The sequence below is a fragment of the Syngnathus scovelli genome, chromosome 12 (genome assembly GCF_024217435.2).
Source record: "Syngnathus scovelli strain Florida chromosome 12, RoL_Ssco_1.2, whole genome shotgun sequence".
In the NCBI taxonomy this organism is placed as follows: domain Eukaryota; kingdom Metazoa; phylum Chordata; class Actinopteri; order Syngnathiformes; family Syngnathidae; genus Syngnathus; species Syngnathus scovelli.
In genome coordinates, this window is record NC_090858.1 from 11,084,867 (window position 1) to 11,105,458 (window position 20,592).

General features: G+C 44.4%; 2 protein-coding genes and 1 long non-coding RNA gene across 4 annotated transcripts; 1 reads left to right on the forward strand and 2 right to left on the reverse strand.

The window, feature by feature from the left end:
- LOC125978738 (uncharacterized) lies at positions 1 to 3,275 on the reverse strand. The gene is made up of 2 exons (XR_007485128.1): positions 3,061 to 3,275; positions 1 to 2,728 (listed from the first exon to the last, which is right to left on the reverse strand). It is a non-coding gene; the product is annotated as an uncharacterized lncRNA (long non-coding RNA).
- Positions 3,276 to 4,397: 1,122 nt separating this feature from the next.
- On the forward strand, positions 4,398 to 16,637 carry LOC125978908 (phytanoyl-CoA hydroxylase-interacting protein-like). The gene is made up of 5 exons (XM_049736824.1): positions 4,398 to 4,792; positions 10,776 to 10,972; positions 11,171 to 11,345; positions 11,842 to 11,959; positions 13,180 to 16,637. The coding sequence occupies exons 1-5, from the start codon at positions 4,432 to 4,434 to the stop codon at positions 13,724 to 13,726; spliced, it is 1,398 nt and encodes a 465-aa protein (XP_049592781.1). The 5' UTR covers positions 4,398 to 4,431; the 3' UTR covers positions 13,727 to 16,637.
- fam13c (family with sequence similarity 13 member C) lies at positions 14,353 to 19,922 on the reverse strand. Of its 2 annotated transcripts, none has more exons than XM_049736823.2 (11): positions 19,814 to 19,922; positions 18,799 to 19,539; positions 18,411 to 18,627; positions 18,191 to 18,320; positions 18,010 to 18,091; positions 17,690 to 17,874; positions 17,528 to 17,611; positions 17,309 to 17,413; positions 16,889 to 17,076; positions 16,673 to 16,774; positions 14,353 to 15,803 (listed from the first exon to the last, which is right to left on the reverse strand). In XM_049736823.2, the coding sequence occupies exons 2-11, from the start codon at positions 19,025 to 19,027 to the stop codon at positions 15,677 to 15,679; spliced, it is 1,449 nt and encodes a 482-aa protein (XP_049592780.1). In that variant the 5' UTR covers positions 19,028 to 19,539; positions 19,814 to 19,922; the 3' UTR covers positions 14,353 to 15,676. The 2 variants fall into 2 exon arrangements, with proteins under 2 accessions (XP_049592780.1, XP_049592779.1); XM_049736822.2 differs by having other exon boundaries at positions 18,170 to 18,320.
- Between the last annotated feature and the right edge of the window lie 670 nt (positions 19,923 to 20,592).

The following is a 20,592-nucleotide window of genomic DNA, read 5'->3' on the forward strand; positions in this document are numbered from 1 at the left end:
TGGGATGCCAAAAAAAGGGTTTTTATTGGAAACCATTTTTGTAGTCCAGTTCCGCGGTACATTTAAAAAACAATTGTCAAACCACTAAATTCTCTAACATTTGTGTGACTGAACAATTATTTTTTGTGTTAGGAAAAGCTACAGTTCTGCACCAATGGATTTGTGTGTTGTGGCCAAAAAACCTTTGTTATTCCAGTTGTCTTATTATTGTTTATTTTGATAGTCAGGCATAAAGAAATGTTCAAACATTGATATTCTGAAGGCAATAAATGTATGCAAAATGTCTCTCTTCTTTTCTTGTGGTTTGTCTGGGAATGATTCCATCTGGTGCGCGGTTGTCTTCCAAATATTCCAGCAAGGCTCCAAGTGGAGAATCGTCTGTCGCGATCGAAAAGCTTTTTTGTTCCCTCATTACCTTTCTGCTTCCAGAACGTTCTCGGGTGCTTGACATTCAAAATGATTTTGCTGTATTTTGAGATGGAATGAAGCCAGCAAAAACACTTTTCCTGCTGTTATGTGAGAGCGTGTGCACATTTTCTTACAATTGTGAGCGCTAATCCTCATTTTAATCTGCCTCATATGCTGCTAGCGTGACTACTGATTCTTATGCAAGAGATCAATTTTGTCCCTGATGAGGAAAAGTGCTATAAAAAATGGTTGGAGGGATTCTATGTATGAAAACAGGTGATTGGGTCTTGTTGTCTAAATGCCAATGACTCCATGTCAAGCCTTAAGGGGGCAGTATTGTTTAAAAAGCTTTAAATTTCCATTGAGCTTCTTTGAAATGCTGGGGGGGGGGGTTCCATTCTTTTTATATAATAATGGGGAAATGAAGCTTCAAGGTGATTCATGAACCTGTTGTATATATTGAGCCCACTAGATGGCAGCCTCTGTTCAATACTGGTATGATTTGAAAACAATTGTCTTGTCAGCATTGAGAAGTAATTTAAGATGAATAAATCAATGTGGTCCTGAGGTAGTAAGTGCCGTTCTTCCGTTGTTGTGTTTGTGTCGTAAAATAAAAAAAATCAAGTTAATCCTTGTTGCTATCACTATAAACCCCTTTTTTTAAGCAGCGGTGCCATCTAGAGGAGAAAAAAAGTACAACTGGTCCATGGAGCAAATTTGAAGCTTCATTTTCCCATCATTATTCATATATTAATTTTATGTTCCGGATGTTTTTATACTCATTTCCGTATGATGTGATGCAAGCATGTTGAAGCAAACTCCTCCACCGAAGCGTCTGCTCATCAACAGCATATGACTGACTTGCACTTTTTTCCCTCTGACACCATTTTTTTTCTTTCCAGCACACTAGCTTTCCCGCCTTTATATTTGTTGTGTAACACTGCCGCACTGCCGACTGTGTAAATACAGCTTTTGCCGGGTTAATATGTAGGCTGCAGTGGGAAAACATTCATTACGGTGCCAGTGGAACACAACTGAGGATTGGAGAGATTTTGAAGCCTTCTTGTGGGGGACAAATAAATGCAATAAGATAGGACGTAGCCACTGACGATGACTAAGCATTGAAAAGGTCAATGAAGGTCAAATTAATTTCACCTGTAAAGTGCAGTTTGGCTGAATACAAAATTATCTCCCTTGTGGCTTTCCCTCTCAAGTCATCTCGAGTGACGTCTTGTCATGTCACATTTCCCCCAAAAAAAACTCATTTCTACCATCACATTGGTTGAGAAAAGCTGCCAGTCAAGCAAATGTGAGACAATGCTCCTCATCATAATTATGCGCAGAGATATGAGGGCAGACAGCTCCTGTGAATTACAGCATCTCCTGTGAATTACAGCATCAAAGCGACTTGAATGACTAAGCGGCCATCAACATGTCGGCAAGCTTCCCACTTGATGCCCGGCCATATTGTTTGCACGCGGCGACAGATTGCCGCTGCAGGACAAGTGTGAACAACATGATGCTGCGTAATTTGCTTGGGAAATATGTTGCTCGATGCTTGTCGTCCCTCATTCGTGTACATTTGCTTCTTTAGATACAAATGTACATTTTAGATTGACGTGCAAACATTTCTTTCAATGGTCGACGCAATTATTTTGCATACCTCTAGGCGGAGCCCGCGTGCCACTTGTGCTACTTGTGCCACATTTGGACAAGCCTTGCTCGGGACTTTGGCCATGGCAAACAAATTCCTGTGACTCCGACCGTGACTTGAAAATGGATCTGAATCTTCATCCAGCTTACCTTCATGTCATTGGCAAAGAGATTTTGTTTTCCATTTAGTCTTCCAATTGTTTTTTTTCCCACCTAAAGCACATGAAATGCACTGTACAACTAAATGGGACGAAGACATAACAGGATGGTAGCTAATGAAGTGTTTCTCGCCTCAACTTTGAAATGTTGTTCCATATACAAGCTCATCCCACAGGATGACGACGACTCCATCGCTCTTCCTCTTGCATCCTCACACGGCACCTCCCCTGCATCTTCCTCCATCTGGCCTCTGAGCTCACAGTGGATGTGAGCCAATCTTGGCTATTTGTTTTTGACTATAGATATATGTATATATTTTTGATGGATTATTTTTTCCTAATGGTGTGGATTGTTGGGGTTGCATGGGATGCTGTCAGTGGCTATTAGCCCCCCCCCTGCTTCCCAGAACTGATGTTAACACATAATGACTGTGGCTGGAGGGAATGAGCTCGGCTGATGGATGCATGGAGGAAGGAAAGCTCCAGAACCCGCCCGCCTTCTCCTCCTCCTGCAAAAAACATAGCGAGGCGATACATGGCGTACATCACAATGAGCTTTGTTTTCTGTGCTTTTCTTTGAAGCCTTTTGACGATGTAACGCTTGTTGGATATGAAGTTAAAAATTCCTTTCGGTGCTAATCTGCGACTATCGGGGTGGCTGAGCTCTTTTTGCGATGAAGGCATTTAAACGCAACAGGGGGCAGCTGCTAAGTCTTGCTCACAAGCTGACTTCTATTAAATCATATGTGCGGCTCACGCTTCTCTTTTCATGTTTGTTGTGTTTGTTGCAGCTTTAGCAGGACTGTCAATGACCTTCGGGAATGAATGTCGCAAGACTCACTTCGGTTGGATGTTAAAAATGTGAACCGAGGCCTCGGTGGTGTCATCCGGATCCCTTGCTGCTACTGAAGGCAGCGTGATGATGAGCTTAGCGTGGAGTTAGATCCCGCTGGCCTCCGTAAGCCTCACGCGCTAATCCCGCGGTGCGCGTGGAAACGCAGCTTGTTTTTGCCGCAATCAAGCCGAATCCACATGTAGGTCAGGGGCCGCGCTTTTGTAACCACTTCAAAGTGGCGATCACCACGGCCACCGCGTGGGCAGCTTTTGCGTTGCATTGTGGGAGGTGGCGGCCATTTTAAGCTACCTGAGGACAGACACACTTGAAGCAAAGAAGCACAATTTAGTCCATTTGCGTGCAGCATTACAGCGAAATGCCGCTTTATGCCGCAATTGCTCCACTAATTGACCCGAATGTGCAAACCTCAAACCCCTCTAAACAGTATTAGAACCCAGCAGTGATTTAAAGCAGCTCTTTGTCAGACATTCACTGCAGTGTGTTGAAGTGTGCGAACCTTATTTGGATCCTAGTAATTGAGAATTTAATGATTTGGAGAAGTACACAAATAGAAAGGTATTGTAATTAATCAACCAAGAATGTCTTTAAATCTTTACCCTACCATTTAAAAGAGTTCTGTCGGTGTTTTAATCATGTGGCGCGTTTACAAACTCTGCCAGCCACTGTCATCTCTTCTTGCGGCACCTTGTGTTAAAGAGAGCAAGACCAAAACAAACCCAAAGTGACAGTGACTGCTTTGGGAGCTTCGCTCATGAAAATGACTCGTGACTCAAATGTGGCCAAATGGTGTTAGGAGGTGCCCAAGGCTTGCAAATCATCGGCTAGCCTTCCGTTTATCATCCTCTTGACCTCTGGGAGACCTCCTGAATGCGAGCAATCAGACACACACACACACACACACACACAGCAGGGTTTGAATCTCGGGTTAGGGCTTCAAAGTAGGATTTTAAAGACCTAATTTGAAAGCCTAACCCCTTGACATGAATTTTGACAAAAATGACACCTTAGTTGTAAAGTATGCCTCTTTTAAATGTCACTATTCATGAATTACTGATTTCTGACCCCCTTTGCTAATTTCTGAAAGGCTTTAATTAAGCTTCAATCAAGGTGCACTCATTATGCCGTGCAATATGTCAAGGGGTTCAGGTTGGGGCTCCAGGCAGGTTCCTCCCCCATTTCATCATTAGTCCACTCACAGCTGAGCTCCGAGGACTGTTAGGACAAACAGACGGACGGACAAACGTCGTGGCTCTTTGAGAAGACCGGCTGACGTTGCGTTTGTGTTTATGACGCAACACCTCCAATTCACCACGCACGGGCACACGCGCATGCGCGCACACTTGTGGCTCTGCGTGGATGCGGCGCGAGAAGAACGAAGAAATACGAGCAACATTTCAAAGCGTTTTTGCATCCTCGCAACGGGGCGTTCCCCCGATCGAGCACGTGACGCGTCAAAGCGAGAGGAAGGGAGAGACTGCAAAGTCCATCTCTTTCTGCTCAATCTCTCCTCCTCTTTCACCAGTAGAGCCGCGAGCGGAGCTCAGCCGGCCATTCGCATTCACAGCGCAAGGCAGCGCAGCATCACCGTCTGTGACATCCACCCGGGCCGAGATGGAGGCACCAGGCTTGGCGCGCAACATCAGCAGCCCGCTGAGCCCCTGCGAGGGGATGATCAAGGACCTCAGCCTGGACACCATTAAGCTGTGTGAGCGAGACGGTAAGCTCAAAATCAACTTAATTTGCTCATTATGCATTTGTGGTTTAAAGTCGAAATTTGACCCCACCTTCCTCCCGTGATGTACAGTGCAGTGTCTACCTTTGATTGCATTTTGTACGCCTTTGCCTTCAGTTTAAAGGGACTCTCTTTTGAATGGACCGGTGCGCGTGTGGAATTTCAAGAAAAGCAACAAAGCCTTTTTGTACCTATGTTATAAAAGAAAGCCCAAATTTCAGCCCTGCAGGCACCACCACACCTAACTGCTTTCTTCTAAAGATGTACCATTCATAACTGCAAATATTGTCGTTAAGTAGTCGTCATCCCATAATTACTTTGAAAATCAGAGTTGTTGAACCCTCAAATGCATTGTGCAGAAAAATAAAAAAAGCAAGTCATCATCAGGAGAGACCGCAACATGGCTGCAGCCACATGTGAGCACAGCCTCCGCAACACCCGAAAAGATCAATTCTCGTGTGTTTCAAACACACGGCAAATGTGTTACGTGCACAGTCACCAGGTCAGCCTGCTGGACACACTACCGCCACGATGTGCTTAGTGCGTTGCTGGCTTGATTCGAGCGCTTTCATTTTCCTAATGGTCAGGAGTGGACTGGCTGCCAGCTTTTTGGGCCCGGGTTGTTTTGGTTGCTAACATTTGCAACTACTTCTGGCTGAGTAGTCTAAATCAATAGAGCTCGTGTGTCCTTGAGACACCAGCATGGTGTTTGTTTATGGAGCAACAAACACGGCTTCTGGCCACTTTGGTTGGAGAAGTGGCGAGACCGGTCGAGTTGCAGCGGTATGTGAAAATGATTAGAGTAGGGGTTCACACAGCACCGAGTGCAGAGGGGGCTTGCTTGACCTCATTCCATCTCTCGCTATCATAACCATCAAGGCACCAAAGAGAATCGCAAGATAGCAACTAATTGGTAGGCTATGAGGCTTAAAGGTTTTTGTAAGTCAAAATGTCCATTTCTTTTAAAGAGTGGAAGAAATTGTATTTTGGAGCCCCACCTACTTTGGAAAACTAACCCTATTTCAAAAGCCTGATTTAAAGCCCCAACCCTACATTAAAACCTCGATTTGAAGTCTTAACCCTAATTTGAAACTGTAACCCAACTTTAAAACCCTACTGTAATGTAATTATTTTTAAATGACCCAAGACCTCCTAACCCTTGACCCTAGAACCCTTACTCTAAAAATGACCATGGCTTTTTTTGGGGTAAAAAAATAACCGTAACGAGTATTGCTTTTATTTGTTAAAAATAAAATAAATAAAATAAAAAAATCTATATATATATATATATATATATATATATATATATATATATATATATATATATACATATATATATATATATATATATATGTATATATATATATATATATATGTATATATATATATATATATAAATATATATATATATATAAATATATATATATATATAGGCGGCTCGGTGGCGCACTGGGTAGCACGTCCGCCTCACAGTTAGGAGGGTGCGGGTTCGATTCCACCTCCGGCCCTCCCTGTGTGGAGTTTGCATGTTCTCCCCGGGCCCGCGTGGGTTTTCTCCGGGCACTCCGGTTTCCTCCCACATTCCAAAAACATGCTTGGTAGGCCGATTGAAGACTCCAAATTGTCCCTAGGTGTGAGTGTGAGTGCGATTGGTTGTCTGTCTCTGTGTGCCCTGCGATTGGCTGGCAACCAGTTCAGGGTGTCCCCCGCCTACTGCCCGATGACGGCTGGGATAGGCTCCAGCACGCCCGCGACCCCCGTGGGGACTCAGCGGTTCGGAAAATGGATGGATGGATATATATATATATATATATATATATAATTTTAGTTGTATTACAATTTTTAATATATATTGTTATTTTAGTTGTATTACAATTTTTAATATATATATATATATATATATATATATATATATATATATATATATATATATATATATATATATATATATATATATATATATATATATATATATATATATATATTGTTATTGTTATTTTAGTTGTATTACAATTTTTAATTTGATTATGTAATTTAAAAAGTATATATGTATATGTATGTATATATATACATACATATACATATATACATACGTACGTACATACATACATACATACATACATACATACATACATACATACATACATACATGTATGTATGTCTAGTAAGGCTTTTTTTTTCAGCTAAGTGAAACGCTACAAAATGAATAGAGTCGACTGTTTGGAACTCTGACAGAGCAGCTGTGACCCTGAACATGACAAGCAGCATGAATAATAATAGATGGAAGACAGCACCCACATGAAAAGTAATCGCATTGATTTTCCAGGAATTAGCCAGTGTTCTCATCTGGAAAACTTTTTTTTGTCCTTGCTCAGGACCGTCTTCATTTCAGTACTTTGCTGCTTTCTAAATTTACCTCTCACAGCCATCAATATTTAATGGGCAGCATGAGAGAAGCTGCCTGTGGCTACGCTGAGCCAGCAAATGGGAGTGCATGCAGCATCACCGGGCCTCTTCCTGGCTGTGGTAATACACACACACACACTCACACACACAGAGCACTGTCGATGCATTTCAATGCTCAAAACACGTTGCGGGACAGTTGATTCAGTGTGTGGTGCTGAATGACAATATTCTGCCGTCTAAATGCAGGATTTGTTCCTCAAAATGGAGGCTGTGCCACTTCTAACCTCTCAGATTGAGAAAGACATTATTACATATAATCGTTTTCATAAACAAAGGTAGGAAAGGTACATTGGACTCCAATAACAACCCCGAGAGGTACATTTGTTAAAATAAAAATGAAAAAGTAGATTGTTTTGATCCATCATGGAAGGTCGACCAGTAAATAAAAGAGCTTGGGTTGTTCTCCGAAGAGTGACTTTTAATCAAACGCAAATTAACGATGTCGGCCTCAGACGTGCGCTTACTGCTAACGACGCGGACGAGCAAATTAGCGTTGGCCTGGCAGCGCTAGCACTCGCTTGATGGCTAATTTAGAATTCTGTACTGTAGATTGCAGTTGTTGGTGTGACTCAGCTGGCATTTTCAAGCAAACTGCATGTCCACAACATGACTGTGCAGGCCAGATTGACGTGGATGTGTTAAGCATCTATTCATCATTTCGCAGTCAACAAAAAAAGTCATGTTCTTGGCTCACTGGATGCTTTCTAACTACTAGCAAGATTTAAATGTATCATCACTTAGCATGTGATTGGCTAGTTACCACTCACTTTTGGGTTTCTCATGAAAAACTGGCACAGGCACCATGATAGCAGCGTTGTCGTTATTCTGTATTTGTGGGTGAGCAACTTGCTGATGTGTAAACACGGCGATGAAGGAGCACATTGTTGGTATGCCTTGGTTTAGAGAAAGATGCTCTTGTTTCTGGCCGCTCGGTGCTCTCAGCGTGATGTCTGTGTCACTCTAGTGGTCCGTTTTGCCAAACCAACAAAGACGTGCTTTACAAAAGGCCAGGCCAACATCCGCGTCCACTGCTGCACGGCTAATCTAAAAGAGTTGGGAGGCCGGTCACAGTGGGATGCAGATGCCATGGCGGTAAAGCACTACTTTGCTATTCGACAGGTTCGTGACGTGGGAGTATATTGGGAACGTAGACTTGGCTGTTGTGGCTCAGGATAGCAGCTAGCGGCTAATTGTTAACTGGCTAACGCCTAGCCCGACTGCAAATGAACTGGCTGTGAGCTAATGCCTGAATGTGCTGGCAGTCCCAAACACCAGATGCTTTTATTTTTGGCCTGGTTGCAATCCTTTGACTAAAAAAAAAAAAAAAAAAGCACCTTAAGACTGGAGCAGATCGGAGCAAGTCGATCCATTAGGAGGGTGATGTGTTTGCATGTTAACAAGATTTTTATGGATCCCTCTGCATCAGTCCATCGCTGGGCACGGTAGTAGGCCTACTGTTTGTTTGATGGCACTAAATAAAAAGGAAACTCCTGAATCGTGCTGGTGTTTGCCTCTTGAAGGGAAGTAGTAAATGTGCTCATACGATTGTTGTGGTGTCATTGGATGGCTCTGAGGGTGATGCAGCAAAGTGAATAGATGCCCCGACGTAATCTACCTGCCGACACTTGAGTCGTGTCCCTGGTGAGCAGTACGACGGTTAATTTTTGCTTCCTCCGTCTGACCTTCGTCCTCCTTCATCTTTCATTCTCACCGTCCCCAGAGGATTGCTCATGACAGTAGATAAGCGGCACAGGCTGTAGAAAGCTGGAACGCACAAACCGTATTAAAAGGATTCCCACAATATTAGGTATACAATGTCTAATATAATAATTCATCATCTCACTTTACCACTTAGCTATCTTGCTAGCTAGCTAGCGAGCTACCTTCTCTCTTACTAGTCACTGTATCTTGCTAGCTCGCTAGCATTTCTATCATCTATCATCAATTTAATTTTCAGAAAGAAGCAAAAGCCATCAATCTGCCTTTTCTCTGCCCACCTTGATGTCAATGAACACAGATAATGTCAATGTGCCGAGAGCGTCAATCTGTGTTTACATTTCAGGAGGAGAATTTGCATCGACAGTATATTTTGGTTCATGGACAGTGTTAATAATGCAAATAAATTATTTAGCCGCTCGCCTAATGTTACGACCCCTCGCGGATAGTGATGAATGACCGTGGAGGGAACGGATACACCACAAAAGAAATAATAGCCTCATTTGAAATATGGTGGCACTTTCTGCTGTGGGAGTCATTATAAAAGTTGAGTGGCCATGCTCGCTCACTCTTGGCCATCTCAATAAATTCAAATATGAAAGGCCGGTCTAGACACGCTGTGCGCCGAGATTGCTTTTGTGATGGACTGAGTCTCTCAAGTGTTCTCTTTCCATTTATTCTGGGTGACAACGGGCCTTGCCTGAACCAAAGGTCAGTAACAAAAGGTGGGCCAGCATGCCGCACAGTCCCGACTGTCCAAAATGTACTTTTCAGATGGAGAGCATGCAGATAATGGATATGGATGGTCTGAGCTCTGTCTCTGATGTCTATTATCAAGAGTTCCTGTAATAGGAAACTTTATTAAAAGACAAAGCCTTACTAGGCTTTAATCATGATCCTCCTGTATAGTAAGGCTTTCATTTAAAAAAAAATTGACTTAAAACCATGCGATTTAAAAATGAATTGATAAAGGAAAAATATATTTAATAATTTATTTTTGTGTTAACACTGGAAAATCTAATGGTGATGGAAAGATGCTCATCAAGCTGCCTGCCAATTAGCTATTTATAAACAGGAATTGACACATTCTGTGTTCCAGAATGTACGTTTTGGGGTGTATGGTTGGGAGATGAGTCCAATTATGCAATTGCTCTTTTAATCTCGGGCCCTCTAAGCGCATGAATGGAGATGGCAGTGCCACGCGATGCTCGGTTGCTTCTGCCATTGTTTAGATGTGCATTCTTTGCGCCGCGTATACATGCGCACACACACACACACACACACACCGCATTGTTGCTGCGCTGCCCGAGTGTGACGTAAGAGTCTATATTCATCGCCAATTCCACAAAGGAGCCATTGAGCCGTGTTTTGACATTTCCTTTGACCTCGCTTTGCGTTGTGGGGCGCACGCCTGCAATCACACTTGGATACTAACGTGATCAAATGGACCACGCTGACCAGCAAATGTCGTTTTTTTTTTTTTTTTTTGCAAACCTTATTGCTGATCGAGAAGGAAGGATCCTCCTTTGCGTCGAGCGCACGTTCAATCAGCACCGTTTTGAAATATTCAATGCGGCTTCTGCTCGGGGAAGCACGTAGGTTTGTATTGTGAGGGGGATGTGTTTCCACGGCAACCCGCCCTGCTTAGACTGTAAGTGGCCGACAGGGAGGGAGAATAATCACTAGTGGTGAGCGGACGAGCAGATAAAAGAATGAGGGCCGCTGAGCAGGATGTAAAGGCCAAATGTCAACATTTTTCAGCAAACGTGACTTCCTTTCTGCGCAGGAAATAAATCACAGGATGGCGCCATCTCCGATACGGAGGAGCTGCCCGTCCCGCAGAGCATCAAGATCAGTCACATCACCTGCGACTCCTTCAAGATCTGCTGGGACATGGAGCAATGCAGCAAGGACCGCATCACGCATTATTTCATTGACCTCAACAAGAAGGAGAACAAAAACTCCAACAAGTTCAAACATAAGGTCAAACTTGGCAGGGGAGTGAGGGCGGGGGTCCCTGTGATGTGATGCTTATGAATTATAGCAACAACTTAGAAAATAGAGTTTGGCAAACTAAATGACCAACCAAATGCTGATTGTAATAATTAGGCCACGCCCCTTAAAGGCACACACAAAACACAGGGATGAGGTACTATCGTAAACTATCGTATCTTTCTTCAGGATGTGCCGACCAAGCTGGTGGCCAAGGCGGTGCCCCTGCCCATGACGGTTCGGGGCCACTGGTTCCTGAGCCCTCGCACCGAGTACACGGTGGCAGTCCAGACGGCGTCCAAACAGACCGACGGAGACTACGCTGTCTCGGAGTGGAGCGAAATTGTCGAGTTCTGCACCGCCGGTGAGTCATAGGGACATCTAAAAATAAAACATGTTTCGTTTGACACAAAATGTTATCAGGGTCATTGTCGTGACTACGTTAGAGGTCTCCTTGAGGAAGTCCTCCATTATTGCAGCGGATGTGACCAAGCACCTCTTGTCCGTCCACATGATGCATGAGAGCGAGATTCATACAGATGGAGGGTGTTAAGATTAGGGAAGGACGGTGGGATTAAATAAAGCAGCTAGGCCAGCGATGCAGTTTTATCTCGCAATGCAGAGGTCAGAGCATTTAATGCCGGTACGTAAGGGGCGGGGGGCTCATGTGGGGAGGTTTCATACGCTACACACCAGCTGGCCCCAGTAAAGCGGCACAAAAGCAACACTGGCAATTTTGTGAGGCTTGAGGAAAAAAAATTGCATTCATGACCAGTTCCGCAGTGCTTGAACGTCAACAAAGCTTTCTTTAAATTCATTGGCACAAAATGACGCTGAGCACGTTTGCAACTTCTTTCCAGATTATTCCACAGTTCATCTCAACCAGCTCCTGGCCAAGGCCGAGGCGATCGCAGGCCGCATGCTGCGTTTCTCTGTTTTCTACCGCAACCAGAATAAGGAATACTTTGACCACGCCAGGTAGCCATCATCTATTTGTTTGTCTGTCTTGCTCCCTTTGATAGCTGATTTGTTTGATTGTTGGTCAAATGTGTGGGCTTGGTAATTTTTTAATGACGCCAATAAAGCGGCAATAGCAGAGGCGGGAGGTGTGTCATCACAATTTTCTCGCTGGAGCGTTGTTGGTGCTCTCCAAGGGGAGAAATGTCAGGCGAGCTTGGCCCATGTGCCGCTTTTTCTCTCCGTCACTTTGTCATTATGAAATCTGTTTTTCTCTGCTTGTGACAAACGCTGTTTCCCCCACTGCGCTAATGTCATTACAGCAGCCAAGCTACACACGAGCTACGTTTAATTGATTTCATTTAGTTCTGCAAATGTAATCATCTTTGCCTTCATTTTGGAAACACTGCTGGAATTAGGAAAATGTTTTCAGGGCAAAAGAGATGAGCCCCTGTAGGCGAATACCCACCGGACACGCGCGCACGTTTAATGCTGTAAACAATTTAGCAGCGACGTCAAGGTGGATGCTTCAGGAATGCTTGTCGTGAATAGCAAAAATTCGCAACTAATTGACAAATAGAATTGATTTGAGATGAAATGGTGAAAACACTTACGCTACTGTGTATGTTTGACTTTGCAATGTGATGGCTGCCATGATTGTAGAGGGGTTAGATGCATGAACTCCTCGAGCACTTCAAACGACCTGTCAAATGTTATTGTAAAAGAAAACAGTTGCTTTTGTGCAAGTGAGAGGCTGTTGTTATGTCGACTTGTTTGAAGTCATCCATAGCTAACAGCATCTCTAAGCAACTGTCACATCGGTTGAACATATTACCTGAAAGAATCCACTTTCTTCAGCTCGTTTGGTTTTAGTGTTGCTTCTTGCCATGTGCCACACACAATTGTGATGCGCAAGTGTAGGTTTTAGTAAGCGATGTCTGCCATCTAGTGGTCAGCACAGTAATTGCAACTTAAGATTTGAACTTTAAAAAACAATAAAACTATAACTAATGATAAAATACCCTAACTCCTAACAACAATAATAATAATACCCTAACCCGTGAAAACAATAATAATAATACCCTAACCCATTAATAAAAATAATAATGATAATAATCACAGTCTAACAATAAATACCCTAACCCATATACCATAATAATACAAACTAATAAGACCAAGTAATAGTCAGCTTTTTTGACTATTTTGTGGTCATGATCACAAAATGCGGTCTTCTGTTCCAGGGAAGAGCAGGGCAACCGGATGCTCCCCTCAGTGAAAGACAACAGCGGCAGTCACGGTTCTCCAATCAGTGGTAAACTGGAGGGTCTTTTCTTCAGCTGCAACACCGAGTTCAACACGGGCAAGACCCCGCAGGACTCCCCGTACGGTCGCTACCGCTTCGAGGTGCGGGCCGATGCCCTGTTCAACCCCGACACCAACCTCTACTTCGGGGACTTCTACTGCATGTACACGGCCTACCACTACATCATCCTGGTCCTGGCGCCCAAGGGCTCGCCAGGGGACGACTTCTGCAAACAGAGGCTGCCCGCTCTCGACATCGCCGACAACCGCTTCCTCACGTGCCAACAGGAGGAAGCTGGCGACGGTGGTGGCCTGGTATTCCATCATGCCCAGGATGTGATCCTGGAGGTCATCTTCACGGAGCCCGTGGATCTGGCGCTGGGCACAGTGGCCGAGATCAGCGGCCACCAGCTCATGAGTCTGTCCACCGTCAACGCCAAGAAGGACCCCAGCTGCAAGACCTGCAACATCAGTGTGGGACGCTAGCGAGGGGAGGGGGTGCAACACTTGCATGAAATGGCGTATTGAAGTAAACGTCCCACAACATAAATGCTGTCAGCCATCCACATTCACAAAAATGCAACCTTTACTTTTTTGTTCCTGTACCTACAGCATTTACATATATGAAAAAGATGAACAAAACACACACAATCAAATTTCAATATTTTTATCACTTCAACGACGCTTACAAACACGCTTCAATGATTAATTTTTGTCTGTTTTACTGATGAATTGATTTTTTTCCACCCCTTTTGCCTTGTTATGGTCAAGCATCGTTATTCTTTCCAACTTGATTTTGATCCTGTTTGCCGTTCCAGCGGGAGGACACCTTTTCGCTACCTCCAACTATGGCATGTACTGAGGCTGCAGCATCCTGTTATATTTCTTGAAACCAAAGGTACAAAAAAACAATAAAAGCTGTGGAATCGAACTACAACTCGTACGACAGGCCTCGAAAACGTGTACTGTGATGGAGCAGCGTGATAACCTTTAAAAAAAAAAGCATGATGCAGTCTTTTAGCAACACGGGTGTACTGTGAGTCTCGTCGCCATGGCAACGCATTCTGCAAGTTATTGTGCAGTGGTTGGTGGAAAGGTAACAAAAGTCAATGTTTTGTGGGGTAAATGTGAAAAAATATTTATTTTGTATTCGTATGTACATAGAGGGAGGGCGGGGGCATATAGTGTTATGGAAACCAGAAGTGCACAGAGTTCTGATTCATGTCACTATTAGCATTTAAGCAACAGCGGCCGATATAGGAACGTGACAAGACTGAGTGGAGCTGTGACATTAACGAGGTTGCAAGGTCAACATTCAAACAATAGTCACGAGAAATTAAAACAGAAATATATATATATACATGTATGCACAATGAAGGATTAAAACCTGACACGGTTTTAAGAATTGCACTGGATAGGAAAGTGGGTCAAACTGATAAAGGTAAAAAAAAAAAGCTGGAACAGAAAAGCAAGTCATAATTTGGTTGTATAATTTTTTTTCAAGAAAAAGATTGTACTATTACATAACATTTTTTCATGAAACTTCAATCCATCTCTATCCATTTCTATTTTTACTTTGTTTTCATAATACAAAATTTTGAGAAATATTTCAAGTGTAATTTCACTATTTTGTTCTTGCTGAATGTAATTTTGTTTTCCTCTGGACAAAATGATTTGGTATACATTTATTTTTTTATTCTACGTAATATTGCCACTAAAAATTGTTTTTTCTTTATATGCCTTAATTTAAAATCTGTTGGAAGATTTCAAGGGGTTAGATTGAGGGTTTTTTTTCTCAAAAAGAGAAATATTAAGGCAACCAAATTCAGTTTTTTTTCCAAAGGGGAAAAATTTTTTTTTTACTTTTACTTTTTAGTTCCGAAAACGCAAAGTCAAGAAAATGGTTTTCATTTTTAAATTAGTACTATTACAATGAAAGTGTAACAAAAATGTATCAGCAAAACTATTTTCCCCCAGAGAAATATAATGTTATAATAATATATTACATGAAAAATGTTATTCACAAAACTAAAGTCATGAAAACTTCATTTCCTCAACTTCAAAGGAAAAAAATATATCAAAAGTCAATCACAAAAAAGTTGTATTATTTCAACACATTTGTAATTTTTTTCAGAAATTTCAAAATGTTAGTTCTCTGATCATTCTTAAACTTACAATATGTTTTCTTGAAAAAAAAAAGCTTTGTGACTTTCCCTCATAATTGTGCAATTTAGTTTTTCTGCTTACCACCCCTTCGTACAAATGCCTTTCTTTCCCAATATAATTTTAAAAAATGCATATTCCACAATAATGACAGACAAAAAACAGTAAGTGCCATAATACACCTACACTAAGATTTACACAACTCCCAGCGTACAACAACATCACGTTCATTGCTGTCCTCCAGTAAAGTGCATCATCGTCGTCATCGTCAGCTCAGTTGCTCTTGGCCGTGTCCTGATTTTTGCTGAGCAGGGCCTCGAGCAGGCGCAGTTTGGCTTTGAGGTTCTTGTACTGGCAGTACTCTTCGGCCATGGGCCCACGGTCCTCCTTTTGACACACCCTGTGGGAGGACACATCGTGTTGTTGTTGTTTTTCCTTTGGGTTCGCAGCCGTTCTTTGACTGCTTGACGCTCCCTAGGTTGCCTTACTCAAGATAGTTTTGTACAGTGTCTATTGTAATTCAAATAACCAAAAAAAGACTATTTCCACAATGTGTACAGAGTAGAAAAATGTACAGTTACCCGCCCGAATCCCCCTCCCACCCAGAGCTTTCCATGCGGTACTAAAGTGAAATTTCTTTTTGTGGATCCCCTAATCCTAACCCGACCCCTCCGCTGAATACAGTGGTGCCTTGACTTGATGTTTGGCACTCCGTAAGCGGGTGTGCAAGGTTGGCTGGGGCATCCACGTTATTCTATAAAACCATCTATTATTAAATAGACAGTAAAGAATTAAAACATTTGTGCATCGTATTTTTATGCAATGAGGAAGCAGTCATGTCAAGTCGTTTTTTGCAGCGAATGTAGAAAATATGCATGTATTGCAACTGTGTTCAAATATATGTTCTTTGGAGGTTTTCTAAGTACTGTAGCAGATGCTAGTTTTGTTAGCCCGTATGTGGCGTTTTACATTGTATTTGTTGAGTTTACAGTAAACTTCAACTGGGAGCGGCTATAAATGGCTTGAAGGAAGTACAAGGCTGCTCAAAAAGTTTCCCTATTTATCAAACTGTGAAATTCGCTGCCACGAGCTAGCAGTCAAGACAAAAAAGAAATTGCAAAAAAACTCAAAAGTCGAGGAACCACTGTATTTAATTGCATTCACTGAATTATGTTTGTTGTTTTGGTTGGAACCGAATGCTCCTAAGTTTCAAATAAAATTGAAAAGTAAACGAGTTGTAGTGGGACCTTTGTTTTTGTGGGCACGTACCTGCCACTCAGGGTGTAGAAAAGGTCCTCAAACTCCCGCAGTGCGCGGTGAAGCCTCCGTTTTTCCAAGCGGGTGATCCGAAGATGGTCCAGTAATTCGGATCTGCGTGCACCAAAAAGGTTGAAAGAATACTTTCATTCCAAGAAGGGCAATGCGTACGTTTGAGCACAAAATTACCTTCCAGGAAAAAAAAGATTGATTGCACACAATCCGTACCTGGAAGCCTCATGGAGTGTTGCCATGGTGACGATCTGCGGCTGGAGACACTTGACTTCGTCCAGAGGCGACACCAGCGGCGTGTCGGACATTTCCAAGGTGGGAGGGGGGGGCTCCCCAGGCGACATGTACTGCTGTCTCAGGTTTTGCTCTTTGGGGTGGTCGTCATCTGAGCCGTCCTCTTCCTCCTACGCCCACACACATCACTTCATTAATGGACTGTACAATTACAACATTCAGAATTAATGGGACAGAGTTCATGTAGTGGACCCACATTGCCACAAGAGAGCAGCAAAGTAAACTTTAAATATGTGTAACCAGTGTTCTATTTGTTGTTTCCTATTCTGAAAAATCATCTCACCCCTAAAGTTTCAATGTACGTTTTTTTTTTCATTTCTCTTTCAAGTTCTTTCTACTCACAATGGTGGTGATGAGTGTGGGGGTGGCGGAGGAAAGCAGCATCTGTTTGAGGATGCGGTAGCGCTCGTAAAATGGTTTGACCAGCAACCGCTCGCTCGCGTTACTCTAAAGTCACAGAAGGGAGACCGGCCACACTGTTATTGACAGCACACTGAAGGATTTCCAAACTGGTGGAATGAAAACTTTAGAGAGACAGCCTTGGTGTTGTTGTGTTCTTACCGGGCATCCATGCAGACTCTCAAAGTAGAGCAAACACTTTTGCAGACTGGACTTCTCCAAGCTCATCTGGGAAGGGTTCATCTCCTGCACATAGATACACATCAAGCTCGACATGGGAAAAACGAGACGATCCTCCTTTTGTGAACGGTGAGAGTATGAAACCTTGATGCTGTCTGGAAGGCTGAGCTCTCGCCGACTCTCCGTCAGCATCACGCTGATGACGTGGAGCGTCTCCTCCACGCTGGGCTTGCCGTTGTTGCTCTTGTTGTTGGCTTGCTGAAGGGCTGCCTCGCTCGGGGTGAAAGGTGCTTTTAGGACGTCTTCGTCCGCATGACACAGCTTGAGCTCTGCAACAGCACACAAACGAGGCTTTGCCCAAAACTTGTTTCTGTGACTTATACTGTAACTCCAAATTCTTTGGATTAATAACAAAAAGCGTTTTTGTTGTGTTTGCCATGAAAATCAAGTGTACCCCAAGTGACCTTTTAGCTGCTTGCGGCTCTTCAGTAGCTCCTTAATCAGTCTGGCAACCTCAGGATGTGCGCTCTTGTCATAATGAGAAGGCTGAGAAAAACAAAAACGTCGTGATGCAGAGGTGGTAGGCGGCCCAAGCGGAGGCTTGGCGGCAAAGTGTGACTCAACCGTTTCGACTTTGGCGTTCACCTTGAGCCTCTCCTGCTCAAAATGCTCCTCGAGCTGCCTGATCCTCTTCCTCAAGGTCTGAACGTGTCTTTTCAACACGGACACGGACAGGGAGCAATCGTCTGGTTCCGAGCGGATGCTGCAGCGCGCCCTACGGACGGAAAAATAAAATAGTTGGTTCACAATAAGGACATGGAACATTCCCCCCCAAAAAAAGACTAACAAGGTGAGCTTCTCTTACATGCGGATGTGCTGCGAGCACGGCGGCGACGGGGCGGCGTCGGGGTCCAGGTTGTAGCGAAGGCTCAGGTTGGGGCAGCGAGGAGACGGGACCGGGCACTCGCCGGTGCTGAAAGCAGACAGCAGGGGAGGGCTGCCCGGGGAGCTAGCCGGGGGGTCGGCAGGTACCTCAGGAGAGCCGCCGAGTGTATAGAAAGAATCTCGGGATGCAGGAGCAACTGCCGGACAGAGACGAAAACCTGAAGTGTCATTTGGACAGTTAGCCGGCTTGCATTAGAGCCCAATGAGCATCGGGCGAACCTTCTCGATTGAGCACATTCTGCTCAATGGCCCCGCAAGTACACAGTCACGCATGTACATGATATTTGTGCGCACGTGGATGCACTCACCGTGCTGCAATGAGTCTGCAACGGTGTCCTGAGCTGGCGTTGAGGGAGGCGAATGGAAGAGCGGCTTGTGGTCCAAACGCGGGCTCAGCTGCTTGCTCAAAAGAGGCTGCTGGTTGGCCGGCAGGTTCTTCAGATCTCGGGGGTCTTCCTGTTCCAAGTCGGGGGGGCTAAAATCAGCCTCAAGGGCTTGCAGCTTGAGGGAGGGGCTCTGGAAGCAGAAGCAGAACATGGCTAGGGGGTAGAAAGCTTCTAAAGTCCTCCAGAGGGATGAGCTGGAAGGAGTCACGCTGTGTTTCCTCGTAAAGAACGCTGTCCTCCGCCTCGCCGTTCCTCACGTCTTGTTCGTGATGGCGCTCAACCCAAAAAAGTCCCAAGGATCACTGTCCAAATGTGTCGGTGGCGTCCAAGTGCGGGATCCAGGACAGGAGACCATTATGAAGCGATAGACGACACCTAAAAAGATGGCCACATGGCGTTCCTTCCTGGCCGGCATTCCCCGCTCAATTGCCTCCACATGGATTATTCATCAGGCACGGCAAGAAGGGGCGCGGCGGGAATACCGCTCGTGTCGTTTCGTGCGGCGTGGGTGTGTGTGCGTGCGTGCTTGGGAAGAGGAGAGCAGAGGGGATGAGGCGGAGGATGAGAGGAGGTTACCACGGCAACGTTGTCAGAGCCAGCTAGGGCGGCTACGCGGTGATGGCGCTGCAGGAGTCACATCGCTGCCGTGCACAGACATGGAGGCTGCAATGAAATGCAGATTTGGTTTGAGGCACTTTTTTTTTTTTTTGGGGGGGGGGGGTTAAGTAGCTCTGATGACATCATCATCATCATCATCATCATCATCATGGCTTCAAGCACTGCTTTCTCACGCTCCCGCACTGTTCATTCATAAAAAAACACAGCATCGTGCGTCACAAGGGCAGGGATGGGAGGAGGGAGCGGGGGAGGACGGAGGGAGAGGGCATCGACAGACGAGGCAGCCACAAAGAAGCGCGTAAAGCCAAAAAATACTTACATGAGCAGCGAAGGTGCCCCGTTGTCACAGATTAGGAGTTGGAAAATGGCAGCAAGGATGGAGGGACCCGTTGTACGTCATAGCCTGTGTAATTATCGGTGTGTGTGTGTGTGTGTGTGTGTGTGTGTGTGTGTGTGTGTGTGTGTGTGTGTGTGTGTGTGTGTGTGTCGGGGGAAGCAGCAGCACCTCCTCCTCCTCCTTTTGCCTGAAGGAGGACAAACACAGCGATGATGTGTCATCGTGCTACAGTCCATTGAAAGTGGCACGTACATGCGATGAAACGTTACAATGACTAAATCGTATTATATGACTATGACAAAATGTCACCAGCTGATAATTAAAATGTAAAATGTAATGGCTGGTTAGATCATGGTGGCGTCTATGTTTGTAATCAATACTGTATCAAATATGCTCTTTTCTCCAAGGCCATCTGGCAAGTTCATTAAGGTTCTGGTTTAGTCATGTGTGACATCAGTGAGGCACATGTGAGACAACCTGTCCTGCAGCTCTGTTCTTTGGGAGCAGTGTGCCACCCAGCCTACGAGGTCAGCGCAAATAGAAAGTTAGCCGTCACATGATTCCCCCGCCCCTCCCCCCTCTGTGTTATTTGGACTGGAATCATATCAAAAGCATATCTGCGGGCAGAGCGCTGCTCCAGAAAGCCACTTGTCACACTGGCCGTATTATGAGCCGAGCAAAGACGAGTCAAGCTGGCGCAAAGGAGGACAATCGCATCACGTCGGCGAGGACGCAAACAACAATGTCAGTCGGGCTTTTTG